The 14400-nt window shown below is 53.5% G+C and overlaps 1 protein-coding gene across 1 annotated transcript; it reads left to right on the top strand.

Annotated features, from left to right (window-relative positions):
• Positions 1-61: 61 nt before the first annotated feature.
• On the top strand, positions 62-13564 carry CUNH7orf26 (chromosome unknown C7orf26 homolog). The gene is made up of 6 exons (XM_034988332.1): positions 62-319; positions 809-1030; positions 2938-3103; positions 7014-7538; positions 8297-8336; positions 12800-13564. The coding sequence occupies exons 1-6, from the start codon at positions 128-130 to the stop codon at positions 12987-12989; spliced, it is 1335 nt and encodes a 444-aa protein (XP_034844223.1). The 5' UTR covers positions 62-127; the 3' UTR covers positions 12990-13564.
• The last annotated feature ends 836 nt before the right edge of the window (positions 13565-14400 follow it).

Raw genomic sequence — 14400 nt, 5'->3', positions numbered from 1 at the left:
GCCGGGGGCGGCGGGCGGAGGCCGGGTCGCGGCCTCTTTGTCTCGGCGGCGGCGGCGGGCGCGCCCGCGGGGCCCGGGGCGGAAGTGCCGACGCGCCCCGAGCGCCCCGGGCCGCAGCGGCCGCACCATGAGCGACATCCGCCACTCGCTGCTGCGCCGCGACGCGCTGAGCGCCGCCAAGGAGGTGCTGTACCACCTGGACATCTACTTCAGCAGCCAGCTGCAGAGCGCGCCGCTGCCCATCGTGGACAAGGGCCCCGTGGAGCTGCTCGAGGAGTTCGTGTTCCAGGTGCCCAAGGAGCGCGGCGCGCAGCCCAAGGTGCGGCGGCGGCCGGGATGCCCGCGTCCGCCAGGAGGAAACTCCCGCTCCTTTTCCGCCCCTCGCGGTGACAGGCGTTGGCCAACCACAGACCCCCTTGCCATCCGCGGCTCGCTTCTCGCCCTTGGCCGCGCTCCTTCGCAGCAGCCCCGGTCCACCTGCTCTGGCCTCCTGAGCATTGCTCAGCTGTGTGCCTGTGCCGGGCGCGCGACAGCCCAGGTCTCGGTGGTGCTGCCGGGAGAGACGTTGAAGGCCCGTAATCGAGTCTCACACCGCAGTAGGCCATCACCCCGAGTGCCCCAGGATGATGTCCAATTCTGATAGTGACATTTCCTGGGATTAACCGAGTTCTTCCGCCTGGGACCCGGGCTTTAGAGGGGTGAACGGTTCCCGGGGAGAAAATAGGGTATTTCCTGTTTTCTTACCGTATGGATTAATGTGCACGTTGAAGCTAAATTTCTTACCGCTTCTCTTGGATTTGTTTTACAGAGGTTGAATTCACTTCAGGAGCTCCAGCTTCTTGAAATCATGTGCAATTATTTCCAGGAGCAAACCAAGGACTCTGTCCGGCAGATTATTTTCTCATCCCTTTTCAGCCCCCAAGGGAACAAGGCTGATGACAGCCGGATGAGCTTGTTGGGAAAACTGGTGTCCATGGCAGTGGCTGTGTGTCGAATCCCAGTGTTGGAGTGTGCAGCCTCCTGGCTCCAGGTACTTCTCTGGGAATAGCCTTCTCCTGAGTCTCCGAAGGGGAGTTTAGCGTCAGGAATTTTCTCGTATTTGGATTTCGGGAGAGGCCTTTTCTGTGTGTTACCTCCTTGATGTCACTACCCTGTATGCTAATACCCTACACCTACGTTTAGATACAGGTAGTACCCATTCCTGACAAAACCGTAGTTTGTAATGGTAAATGAATTTAAGAAAAAAAAAAAAAGTCTTCATCTCCAGGACAAGCAAAAATCGTTTTCCTTAGTTGAAAATGATAAGGTAGTATTTTGAAAACAGCTATGCGTGATGCAGCCTCAAAGATAGATAGATATAGATATAGATATTTTTTTAAAGATCATATATATATATATATTTTTTTAAAGATCACTGTAAGTTAAATTATACAGTTAGGTCGGTAAGCATGTCAGTTGTTTTGCATTGTTCCAGGGTGACATTATAAAGATTGTGACTCTTCTAATGGATATGGATGTAAGAGCCTTCTAGAGTGCTTTTAAATATCAAAGAATAGCAGTAGATTTTGTGTCAAATGGTATTTTGAAAGATTCATTTTGTTTTGCTTTTCGGTTACTCAGAGGTTTTAGAAAATTGATAATCCAGTAATTATTAACTCAGAATTCAGATTAACATGATTCTCAACTAAGCTAACAATTTACCACATTCAGTTTCACAAACCTGCTTCATTCTCAAGTACTCGAAGCCTTTGGTGTTGGGTTTGTTTCCCCAATTTATGTAAATGTTTTCCTTGAAATCTGTTTATCCTCAAAATTTGACTAGAAAAAAATATATTACTCTCTCTGGTACTCAAGTAAGTCTCAGTGGAATCTGTACCTTAATTCTCACCAGTCTGATTTCTGGGGCATCTGAATTGATCATGTGTGTTGTATTTAATGTTACAGTTACCACTCTCCTTTGATCACCTAGTGAAGCCAGGCTTAGCATCTTGTAATTCATCACGTAATTTCCCATTTCTCTCTCCTGATGCTGTCGTGCTGGCTTTTTGCAAAGCAAAGGCAGATGTCAGTGACAGGAAAGAGTCTTAGTGGTTTGAGTCAGGATTTGCCACACCGGGGCGAGAGGCTGCAGCTTCCTACTAGGGAAGGCGGGGATGACTGGTTGGAGGTTGTGGGGGCAGATTTCAGCCTGAGGGAACAATCTGGCCTGCTGTCTCCTTGCAGTTCTCCCCAGCCTCCACCCCCCTATAGACCACGTTGGGGCCCTGGAACTGGAGCATCCTGAGCAGCTGTGGGATGTGGCAGTAGCTACAGATTGGCCTCTGAGTGGGAAGGAAAAAGGCAGGGGAGGGTGGTGACGTAGGATTTGAAAGTATTATGGAAACCTGTAAGGGTAGGATCGCGAAGTGAGGAAGCGCTGCTCTAGAATCACAGGAGTGCTCACAAACTCTCCGCAAGCTCTTTAAAGTGGTACCAGCTGCTCATTTCTGCCTTTGGAGTCTCACCTGGAGGGTCACAAAAGTTGTCATTTCGTCGCCTGAAGTCAGAAGTTACCTTTCCTAAGTGAACTTCAGAGCAAGAGTCAGCAGGCCTTTTTTGTGCAGGGCAAGACAGTAAATGCTTTAGGTTCTGCAGATCATATAGTCCATCACAAGCATTCACCTCTGCCCTTGCAGTGTAGGGAGCAGCCTTACACAGTAAGCAAAGGGCTGAGCAGATGCATGTATCAGTAGAAGTTTATTTGCAAAGAGCAGGTGGCAGGATGGATTGGGCCTGTGGGCTTTAGTTTGTCCCGGTCCGGCTTCAGACTGAGCTCCGAACATCTTTTTCCCCTCTTGGGAGCGGTGCTGCGAGCTCGATGGTCTCCACCATGCATACGTCGTTGTCACCCGCTAGCTCACGACACCTGTAGTTACATGGACTGTGGCTTCTTTCCAGCGGACGCCTGTGGTCTACTGCGTGAGGTTAGCCAGGGCCCTCGTGGATGACTACTGCTGTCTGGTGCCAGGATCCGTGCAGACGCTGAAGCAGATACTCAGTGCCAGCCCTCGATTCTGCTGCCAGCTCATCACCTCCGTCACCGCGCTATATGACCTATCCTCAGGTAAACTCCAGACGGGCCGTTAAAGCAGCTCAGGCGACTGCCACTTTTATTTCCACTGAACACCCAGGCGAAATGCCCAGGGGTCGCTTTGGCCTTTTTTTTTCTTTCTCTGAAATGTGTGTTTTCTTTTAGGCTGAAAGTGAAAGGAAGGGACCACCTGGACTTCTGGAATTTGCCAGCAGGGGAGCTTTCCTTGGTGCCTCCCACTTGCCTCGCTCAGGGATGGTCCGAGTGGCAGGCAGCCTGAAAGTGCTGGCATCTGATGTCTGGGGAAGATGTGGTTTCTCCCCAGACGTGACTTGCTTTTTTCATCCCTCATTTTTTATTTTGGAAAATAGCAAAACTTCAGGAAGGTTTGAGACTGTTATAAGTTGGGAGACTCTCACCTAGATTCACCCCCTGTTAACACTTGCCATGTTCTCTGACTTTCTTCCTTTTCCCCTCTCACACACACACTCCAAAGTATTTGGTTTTCCTGAACTTTTGAGAGTTTGTTACCAGCATCATGTACCAAGTCCTTAAGCGTGTATCTCTCCCCCAAGAAAAAGCTTTCCTTTACATAGCCCATGGTACCATTATCACGCCTAAGAAATTAAATATCGAGGGAATTCTGTTATTTCTTATATAGCCTATGTTCATATTTCCTTAACTGTCTCAGTAATATCTTTTATAGCCTTTTCCCTCCCCCCGCTTTGAAGGGTCAGGAGAGTTCAGGATCCCATTGGGGATTCTACATTATACATAGTTGTCATGTCACTTTGGTCTTTTTAAATTTTGAACAGATGAAGCATTTAAAAAAAATATCTCTTAGGACATTGATGTTTTTTGAAGAGCTTGGGCCCGTTGTTTTGCAGAATGTCCCTCAATTTAGATTTATCTGATTGTTTCCTTGTTCAAGATTCAAGTTAAACATTTTTGGCAACAATGCTGCCTAGGCGGTGATGTGTCCTGGGCACATTGCGCCAGGAGGCATGCATGTCGCTTCTATCGTGGTGACGCTTTTGAGGCTTCTTCGGAAGATGCCAGGCGAAGTCCTCGGGGCAGCCAATAGATGGCATTTGACTTCAAGTGGGAGAAGCCCCTGTCCCCTGTCCAGCATCAGAGCCCTCTGGTCAGATCATTTTATGAAGGCTCCGAATAAAGAAAACCAATACAGGTTGACCAGCTCTGGTTGAATTAGAGCAGGAGTCTCAGACCCACGCTCACTAGGCTCTGTTGCCTGTTTGCCTCCCACAGGGGTGGGTTCCAAGGAACATGGATTGATAAACCACACTTTGTGGAACATAGCGTCCTTTCACGTCTGTGTCCTTGTGTGAGCCCCGCAGCCCGTGCGGCCCCTGGGCAGGGGCCCTGGTCCTGGATTTCCACATGGGGAAGTTTCGGGCCTCACCGTGGTGAGCACTTTTTCTGCAGAGCTGGACTCCAAGCCTGCTCTTCTGTTTCAGGTTCCTCCTCCTTTGCCCTCAGCTCTTGCCGCTCAGAGGGCTGACAGATGGTCTCTTATTCTGCTCTGATAGCTAAACCAGCAGCTGGAGAGCCTTCAGCAACATTTCCATTTGTGTTCGGTCCAGCGGCACCGGGATTATATTTGATTCTCCTTTTATTTGTACCTTTTTTCCCCTGCCGTCCAGTTTTCCAGTTCTGTTAGGAAAGTCTACGTGGACAGAGCGTGAACACTGAAGTGCCTATCATAGGCGCATGTACTTTCAAACCATTTCTGTCCCGGCAGTGTGCCCCTGGGCTGGGAGGCAGGTGTTGTGAGTGGTGGGTGCCCTGCTGCTAGAGTAGGCTGTTCCCTGGTGCTCTCCTGCAAAGGCTTCCTCAGAGCTGTTCCTAGCTGGGGACAGGAGTCAGGCCTTCTGTTTTCCCATAGGAAAGGTTTCATTAAACCCATTGTACAGTATCAGGTGGCTTTTCCAAGCCATCAGTTATTCCAGACGAACAAGGACGGCAATTCCCTGGGACAGATTAAACAGTGTGCGAAAGGCAGTAACGTTCAGAGCATACCGCCAGCATTCTAGAATGGATGTGAGCCGTGGTGTTTTTCTCTTAAGGCACTTTGCCCGTCTGACGTGTTGGTGACTGTTTTACAACCACTTTATGGAGGTATGATTGATGTACCAAAAGCTGTGCATCTTTAACATATCCAGCTTGGTCAGTTTGGAGATGGGGAGGTCAGTGGGCGCCTGGTGGTAGCCCTGGAGGCGGAGCTGGCGTCCACAGTCAGGATGGTGACTGATCTCTTGGTGACAGCATTCCTGGGGAGTCTGTGCCTCCAAAGTCACAAGACGGAAGCAGCTCACCTCAGGAGACAGAACCTTCTCTTGCCCAAATGGTGCAGAGAACTTGGGTCTTGGAGTAGGAAGGTCGTGGAGGTGATTCGCTCAAGCACACGCGCTCCCTGTACACCGGGCCCATGCGGCTTTCCAGCTCTTGGAGACACCTCTGCCCAGATGTGTGTGTGTGGAGGGGGACGGCTGAGAGGGCGGTGTTCTGGACGTGCGGGTGTGAGACTGGCATTCCTCAGACAGAAACCCCTCAGGGGGCTCGAGGGGCCAGACGTGGGGTCCCCCACCGTGTATTTTGCCAAGTGAAGATCATGGACGACAGCAGCTACCTACCGTTGTCCTCGTTTACAACAGAAGGGCAGGGCGCAGTCGAACACCCGGTCAGTAGGTAGGCACGATCTCAGGGAAGAAGGGCCATGTCTCTGGAGAAAGAGGAGCCTCCACCCACACATGTCTCACTCACCCCACACTCCTGTCTCGTGATGGCTCTGGCTTCAGCATCCCGGAAGGGGTCCCTTTATCCTTAGCTCTCTGTGAGCTGAGGGCTGCACAGCCCCAGGGACAGGAGGCCGGGGACCCACTCCCACGCTCGTAGACAACTTCAGGGCGTTGTGTGCCAGTTCCGGGGGGCAGTGCAGCCGAGTGCTTCAGAGCCAGGCCCTCTGGGGCCACATGTGGGCCCACCACACACTTTTCATGAGTCCTGGGGACGTGACTTAATATCACCCTGTGCCGCCTCCTTCCGATAACAGGTGGGTTGTTGGAGGAGTGAGTTGATCTGTGTAAAGGATTTAGACCAGAGCCTGGCACGTAGTAAACCTGAGATAAACGTCAACATTTGTTTTTATTGTTCTCTGTCCAGGCCGTAGAATGTGCCAGGTCTCCAGGGTCACAGGAGGTCAGGCTTAGACAAAGATTCCAGATCTGGGGCTGAGATGGCTCTTGGCAGCCGACTGACCATTGACAGCACCTGAGCTGCTCTGTGAAGGCCACAGTAGCTGTCATTGGGCCACAGAGGGAACACCACCAGAGGAACAGACCCTACTCTCTGGGAGAGTCTGAGGTGTGGCAGTTTGGGACATAAAGAGTGTGGGAATTTATTTAAATTGACCCAGGGGACAAACCTCAAGGCGAGGTGGAGTTCTAGGGAATTGTTGATTTAACAAATATGTTTTCGAGGGCGCCTGGGTGGCTCAGTTGATTAAGCGACTGCCTTCGGCTCAGGTCATGATCCTGGAGTCCCGGGATCGAGTCCCGCACTGGGCTCCCTGCTCAGCGGGGAGTCTGCTTCTCCCTCTGACCCTCCCCCCTCTCATGTGCTCGCTGTCTCTCATTCTCTCTCTCTCAAATAAATAAATAAAAAATCTTTAAAAAAAAAATGTTTTCGAACCCTACCGTGGCCAAACAGTCCTGGCTCTGGGGAGAATCACTGACTAAGACAGGAGCCCCAGCCCTGACAGAGGGGATGTTCTCAGAAAGGGGACAGAAAATAGATAAGCAGAGCACGTAGTCTGAATGTCAGGTGCCGAGTACTGTGCCCATAGGGGGGTCCATCTCTCCGCCATCCACTTACGTCACTGGGGCTACAAACAACATCTGACTTAAAGCGTCTTTGTTGGCAGATGACCTCATCCCACCGTTGGACTTGCTTGAAATGATTGTCAGCTGGATTTTTGAGGACCCGAGGTTGATTCTCATCACTTTTTTAAATACTCCGATTGCAACCAATCTCCCAATAGGATTTTTAGAGCTCACCCCGCTCACTGGATTGATCTGCTGGTGTGTGAAGGCCCCTCTGGCTTATAAAAGGAAGAAGAAGCCCTCGCTGTCTAATGGCCACGTCACTACCAAAGTTACAAAGGACTCGGGAGGGATGGACAGAGACTCCCACCTCCTATACTCGAAACTCCACCTCAGCGTCCTGCAGGTCCTCATGATGCTCCAGGTGCACTTAACCGAGAAGAATCTCTATGGGCGCCTGGGCCTCATCCTGTTTGACCACATGGTCCCGCTGGTAGAGGAGATCAACAGGTTGGCAGATGAACTGAACCCCCTCAACGCCTCCCAGGAGATCGAGCTCTCTCTGGACCGGCTGGCGCAGGCCCTGCAGGTGGCCATGGCCTCCGGGGCACTGCTGTGCACGAGAGGTGGGTGACTCCCTGGCCCGGGCCCTCCCGGGGGCGGGGCTGCCGCCACCGCCCGAAGGAAAGCAGGGAGTCCCCGACGAATAGCTGTTCTCTGCTCTTTTACGACCTCTTTCCTCTTAGCACGGGACCAGGGTGAAGTCGCAGAGCGGACCCAGGTAGAGCACCAGCCGTGATGTCTTGCGTCTCCCGGCTGCTTTGCCCGGGACCAGGGACTCTTCACCATCTTTCCTCGTAGAGAATCTTTTTTTTTTCCTGCAGCCCTTTTTTACTGAGGCATAAGTTACACAACACAGTGCACAGGTTCACGTGCTTGAAGCGTTCCCAGCACCTGTTTCCAGGTCCGTGATTCGCCTGCACTTCAGTGCTGGAGGGCTCCCCGTGTCCAGTAACACCTGTGCTGGTTTAGGGACTGTGGGCTTGAAGACGTCGCCTGTGGCCCCAGGCGGTCGTCACTGTGGTGCGTTTCCCACTTAGTGCCTTGGGCAGCTGATCCGCTCAGCGGGAGCCCTGCCCCTGGCCCTTTCCCAGCCATCTGACAAGTGGCCGATAGACCTCCCTCCCTTCCTGAGTCATGTATTCCGTTTGGGGCCTAGTTAAAGCAAGAATCGAAGGAAGAGAGAACGCAGTTTCTAAGTGACGCTAGGAAAATGTAGTTAAGATGCTATCGCCGTCTTGCCGGCATCCTTGAGAAGGACTCAGGGAACGTTTCACCTTGTTGTTTCCAGTCTGTTCCTTACTATGTATCTCCTTGATTTCAGATGACCTGAGAACCTTGTGCTCCAGGCTGCCCCATAATAAGTAAGTGCTCTCAAAGACTTGGGGCTGGGCTGGGCTGGGGGTGGACCCCTTATCCTGGCCTCCTTGGGGAGATTTGGGCTGCAGGGTTTAGAGCTTCTGTATGTAAGGAGCCCCCTCAGGACCTGATCGTAAGTTGGGGATAGGATAGCGTGACCCACATGATCAGAAAGCCCAAGGGGAGAGTAAATCGAAGAGGTGTGGCCATATTGTCTGGGAGTGCAGGGAAGAAACCAGAATCAGCTCAGAGTCATTTAGTCACTCGCTAAATTAGCACACATGGTTCGGGGTGACTTCTGACGTTCGTGCACACACATTGTGGGTGACAGTGGGGGTGGCGCAGCCCTTTGGGAAATCCTGCCGAGCCGCGGCCCTAGGGCACAGCGTGTGTCCGTCAGGCTTTGCCGATGGGTGGCAGCACTGAGTGGGTTCTGAGCATGATTCTCACCGGTTTTCCGTGATGCTTGGGCAGTCGCTTCTCCTGTCTCTGAGCCTCGGTTTCCTCCCTGGTACAGCTGGGGGGATTATTCGTCCGTGTCACAGGGTCGTAGTGAGGATTAAATGAGGTCCTGGTCCCTGGCACGCGGGACTCTGAGCGTAAATGGTGCTTATTGTCATCATTTGGGAGAAGCAGTGCGAACAGTGGTGAAGGGCAGGGCTGTGTGGTCACACGGCTCCTGGGGAAAGGTCCGGGCTGGCTGCTTGCTCTCTGTATAACCCTGGGCACGTTCCTGATCTTCCACTGCCTTGTTTTGTCTGTAAAATCGAGAAAATAATCGTACCTGCCTCACGTCCCCCTGCCTCTCCTGCCCCCACCCCTTACAGGATTTTTGTGAGGACGGGAGTAAAAACACAAAGTGCTTGGAACAGCGTTCTTGTGTTTTTGGTGCATACTTGGTGTGTAGCAAGTATCTAAGAAGTATTAGCTGCTGTTCCGCTTACTATTATTGTCATAACGTAGGAATGTCACTTAATCTGATTAATTTCACGGACTCTAAGAAGCAAAAGCTGTGTGTGCGGAAACGTTTCAGGCAAATGTAGTATTATTAGTAGCAAAATACCAGAAGCAACCTCGTGGTCCAGAAGCGTGCGGATACTTAGTAAATTAGGAGTGATACATCAGAAGGACAGAAATTATGTATCCACTCCAAATAGCGACTGTGGCCACTAAGGGAGAAAGTGTAGGTGAGCGCAGAACCCCCTCCTAGTGTGCACAGGGACAGGAAACAGTGGAGTGAAGTTGGTAGGATTTCTAACACTCTCCTTTCTTCTGAGGCTCACATTGGCCTTTATCGGGGACAGAGGGGCTGGGGCTCCAGGGCTGGCGTTGGCAGGCAGTGGGCAGAGGGTGAGCCCACAGCTGCCCAGGGCCTGGCCCGCCGCCTCTGCCAGGGCCGGCGAGTCTGGGCATGTGTGGCAGGCTGATACCGCGCATCACCTGAGGCCAGAGAAGCGGCCGGATGCCGGCCCACGGGCTGACGTGAGAGTAGCTGCAGCCCAAGGACGGTTGGGGATCTTGGCGCCGGGCCCTGCGGCGGGAGGGCAGCTTCGGCGGGTATCTGGGCCGATCCGGAAACCAAATAGGTGGAGTGTGCTGGCTCCTGGTGGAACATAATGGTCCCGCTTGACGTATCCTGTCAGCAGAATGGACAGCTTGTCCAGAGGGCCACCTGCCCCTCAGGAGCCCACACTGTCCCTTTTTTTTTTTTCTTTTTTTCCCCCATGGGCTCTAGAAAAATTCCCTGGCATCTCAGGACATAGTTACTAAGTTGGCATTTTTCTGCTCCTTTTGCAATAATCTCTCTGTACCATTTCCCTGTTCTGTGCACAGCTGTTACCTAACATGTAATGTTTCAGAGCAGTATAGGGTCTAAGGCCTTTCTCGTCTTAGCATTACGACCAGGGGTCCGCATTGGAGTCCCAGTGGAACGTCTTCACAGCCTAAGCTGGGCCCTGTCCTCCTGACCTGTGCGTCCTGAAACCCGGCCTCCCAGGGGCAGCCTGGCAGCAACGTGGGGAAAGACCAGACGCGGAGCCACTTGGAAAACTTCTTTGACTTCTGATAGTCTCTTTTCTGTTAATTATCTTTCTGAATAGACTGGAACCTTTTTTTTTTTTTTTAAGATTTTATTTGAGAGTGAGAGAGACAGCGAGGGAGGGAACACAAGCAGGGGGAGTGGGAGAGGGAGAAGCAGGCTTCCTGCGGAGCAGGGAGCCCGATGCGGCGCTTGATCCCAGGACCCTGGGACCATGACCTGAGCCAAAGGCAGACGCTTAACGACTGAGCCACCCAGGTGTCCCTAGACTGGAAACTTCTCGAAACCCCTTTTATCTCTGGCAGGGTATGCGGATTCAGCCAAACTTACATGACTTAAATTTTGTTTCTGTAATACCCTCCTTAGATTTATTTCTCTGTTTGCTTATTTTGAGTGACTTTCTCACCCCAAGTTATAAAAAAGTGGTAATATAAATGAAAAGGGGCTCCGAAGAGCTTCAGGCCACCAGCTTTCTTCGTGCCTTCGGTTTACTTTCTGAGCCCTTCCTGTGGGCTCTGAGCACCAGACTTTCTACTCAGGGGCTGGGAGGGGGTTAGCGTCAGTCTGCAGAAGACTTAGCCCCCGCTCTCAGAGCTCCAGGTGGGTGGCTGACAGTAGCCAGGGCAAACTGGCCTGGGATTGTTCCTGGGTCAAGCAGGGCCATGTGCAGGGAAGGTGTGGCCTCATGGGATGAGGAAGTCCTCAGGTTGAGTGATGGGCGTGAACAGGGCCTTGGCAGGCAGATTTGGTGGTGTGGAGAGACCAGCTTAGACACTGCAGAGACCCTGGGGTGTGGCTGGAGAGCACGAGCAGAGCTGGTCTGTCCTCAGGGAGGAAAGGGGAGAGGCAGGGCTGGGAAAGGAGGCCTCTGTCCTGAAGAAGAGAGGGCAGAAGTTTCTCTGATTAGGGCATGATTGGGTATTTGGGGTTGACTGCAGGATGTGGGCCAGCTAAGGCCTGGGAAGCTCGTGGTGGTGGGGAAATTAGGAATCTGCCGATCTCGCTGGGAGGGAATGTGGGGTTGGAGAGGATGGGACCAATCAGAGGAACTCTTCAGGGAGTCTCGGAAGGGACCAGTATTGGAAACCGAAAGGGATTCCAGGGGGAAGGCTGAGGCCGTGGATGGGTCCTGAGCCACAGGCAGGAGAGAACAGGCCCGAGGGGGCGCATGGCTCCCAGGGCTTGGGGTGGTCGTGGGTGGAAGGGAGTTGGCGAAGGAGTGACGGGGTCCTCCTGCGGAGACCCTGGGTGTGATGCGTAGGGCTGCAGTGTGGCTGCAGAAGGCTCTCATCCCAGAAGTGAAGGAGCAAGTAAGCAGGAGGATTGGGAGCTCTGCAGAGAGGGAGGGGGGTGGCCCCTAAAGGTGGGTAAGGGCTGGGTCTGGGCCTGGGTCATGCTGAGGGCGGGGCCCATCCCATGCTCATGTCAGAGTCTCCGAAAGGCCTGCTTTCATGTGGCTGTGCTTGCAGTTCAGTTGGGACTGTCATGACGAGTGAGGTTGAGAACACTGAGCTGCTGTGTGCTTGCCGTGTGCAAGGTCATAACCCTCTCAAGCGTAGGTAGCTGGGGCTGAACCCAGGCCACAGATGCTGAGGCTGTGCCCAGAGCTTCCGTGGACTCTAAGCCCTGCTGCAGACCCCCCTCCGCAGTCCTGTCCCTGCCCAGCCTTGGGCCCCTGCCCTGTGGTTTCCTCAGTTCCCTCCCCTCGAATTGTCACCTGCAGGATCCTACTTTTCCTACTGCCGGCCCCTCTGTCTCTGGCCGGTCTCAATCCTGCCACCTCCAGGTCACCTTCTTTTTTTTTTTTTTTTTTTTAAGATTTTATTTATTTATTCATTAGAGAGTGAGTGAGAGAGAAACAGCATGAGAAAGGAGAGGGTCAGAGGGAGAAGCAGGCTCCCCGCTGAGCCGGGAGCCCGATGTGGGACTTGATCCCAGGACCCTGGGATCATGACCTGAGCCGAAGGCAGTCGCTTAACCAACTGAGCCACCCAGGCACCCTACTGTATTCTTTTAAAAAAATATTTATTTGCTTGAGAGACAGCAAGCACAAGGAGCAGGGAGGGGCAGAGTGTGAGGGAGAAGCAGGCTCCCTGCTGAGCCGGGAGCCCGATGTGGGACTCGATCCCAGGACCCTGGGACCATGACCTGAGCCGAAGGCAGTCGCTTAACCGACTGAGCCACCCAGGCGCCCTCCAGGTCACCTTCTGCTCGGTCCCCCCCCCAACAAGCCACCCCCATCTGCCCCAAGTTGACAGATTTCCCCCTCTGGAAACCTCCGTGTTCTGTGCCTGCATCGGTGCCTGTCGCTGTGCATGTGTGAGGCCTCGGCCGTGCCCAGGCCCCCTCTCCCTTCCGGGGGCACCGCATCCACGAGGGGACAGGCCCGCCCAGCCGCCGTGCGCCTCACCCTTGTCCTTGTATTCGCAGCCTGCTCCAGCTGGTGATCTCGGGCCCCGTGCAACAGGCACCCCACGCGGCGCTGCCCCCCGGCTTCTACCCTCACATCCACACGCCCCCGCTGGGCTACGGGGCCGTGCCGGCCCACCCCGCCCTGCCCACGCACCCGGGGCACACATTCATGTCGGGCATGAGCTTCCCGTTCAGGCCCATCCGCTAGGCCGGCCCCGGTGCCGCCGAGGGGCAGCGTGCCCTCTGCCCGGGCCGGAGGAAGCCTTCCAGAGAAGGGGGGAGCCGCCCCATCGAAGAGGACCTTTCGGGGGCAGCCGGCGGCCCCCCGTCCCCGGCGGGACTGTCTTGGTGCGGGAGCTGCGCCGCGTCGCAGCCCAGGGGCCCTCCCCGCCGGGTCACGATCGCAGAAGTCCAGATGGGAGGCATGGAAGGAAGGATGGAAGGCGCCCGCCCAGCCACGTGGGCGTCCTGCCGAGTCGCCTATTCCACCGGCCGGTGTCTGTGGGTCGTTTCAGACGCGCCAGGAGCCCGTGCTGCCCCGAGCAGAGCTGCGATGAGCAGCATTTGCAAGTCCCTTCAGCGTCTGTGCACGGGAATGTGACGGCCCTGCCACCCGGTGTCCCTGGGAGCTCCGTGAGCTCGAAGCTGGGGCCCGGGGTGGGCTGGGCAGGGAGCGGGGCAGGGGCCACTCGAGGACCGCCCGTCCGGCCCAAGAGCTCCTCTGTTTTATTGGGGTCTAAATTTTCCTTTCATATGTTCAAATAAATTTTTTTCTAAACAGTTTTATAGACTTTATGGACTATTTTTAAAACATAGTCAATGTTTTGAGCGGCAGTGGTTTCCTTGTGGGTCTGCAGTGGTGGGGTAAGAAGTTTGAATACAATTTTAGGCACTTGTCTTAACAGAAACACTGCTGACTTTATCCCCTCCACCCTGACGGCCCTGCGAGTCTGTCTGCTTCCCTCTGTTTTTGTCATTCCACACGATGGAAGCTATCTGCTTTGAGTTCTCATTTACTAGTTTTGGGAAGGAAATGATGACACTGAGCTCCCCTGGGCTAGAAGTGAGGCATGAGAGACACCGCGAACAGTGAGCAATAACGGGCTAAGATGAACTTGTGGGGATGAAATTGAACCTTGTGGTTTGTCTACACTTCTATTCCTGGCCACACGCCGTGACCTGGGAGACCAGACCAAACCAGCCTGCCCAATAAATTCCCATGTGTGTGTGTGTGTTTAAGTCTGGGGTACAGGGCATCCTTCGAGGTAAGGAGTATGAGCTGATGCAGCTGCAGTGTAGGGGCCGTCCTTGGTTGGAAAGGGTCCCGACCACCTGGGCTCTCTCAGCCGCGCAAGCCTGTGGCTTTCTTTGGGCCCCGGCAGTGCTCAGCCGGGTTCCCAGAGCTACAGTGGGTGGGGAGGAACTGGCCTGCAAGCCAGCCTCTCAGGAACCGGGTTTTAAACTGCTTTTGAGAGCCATGAACTAGAAAGGAAATTGCTCTTTCTTTGACTTTGATTTCATTATTTTTGGTTGATTGTGTTCCCTGTTGATGTGTTTATCTGCTGAGGTCAGATCAGGAACTGAAGTAAAAAAGTAAAAGTAAATATCTGCTTCCCTGT

This window comes from Mirounga leonina, unplaced genomic scaffold (assembly GCF_011800145.1).
Source record: "Mirounga leonina isolate KUSES-001 unplaced genomic scaffold, KU_Mleo_1.0 Mir_454, whole genome shotgun sequence".
Classification (NCBI taxonomy): domain Eukaryota; kingdom Metazoa; phylum Chordata; class Mammalia; order Carnivora; family Phocidae; genus Mirounga; species Mirounga leonina.
The sequence above is the reverse complement of the archived record's forward strand: the minus strand, read 5'-3'. Positions and strand labels throughout refer to the sequence as shown.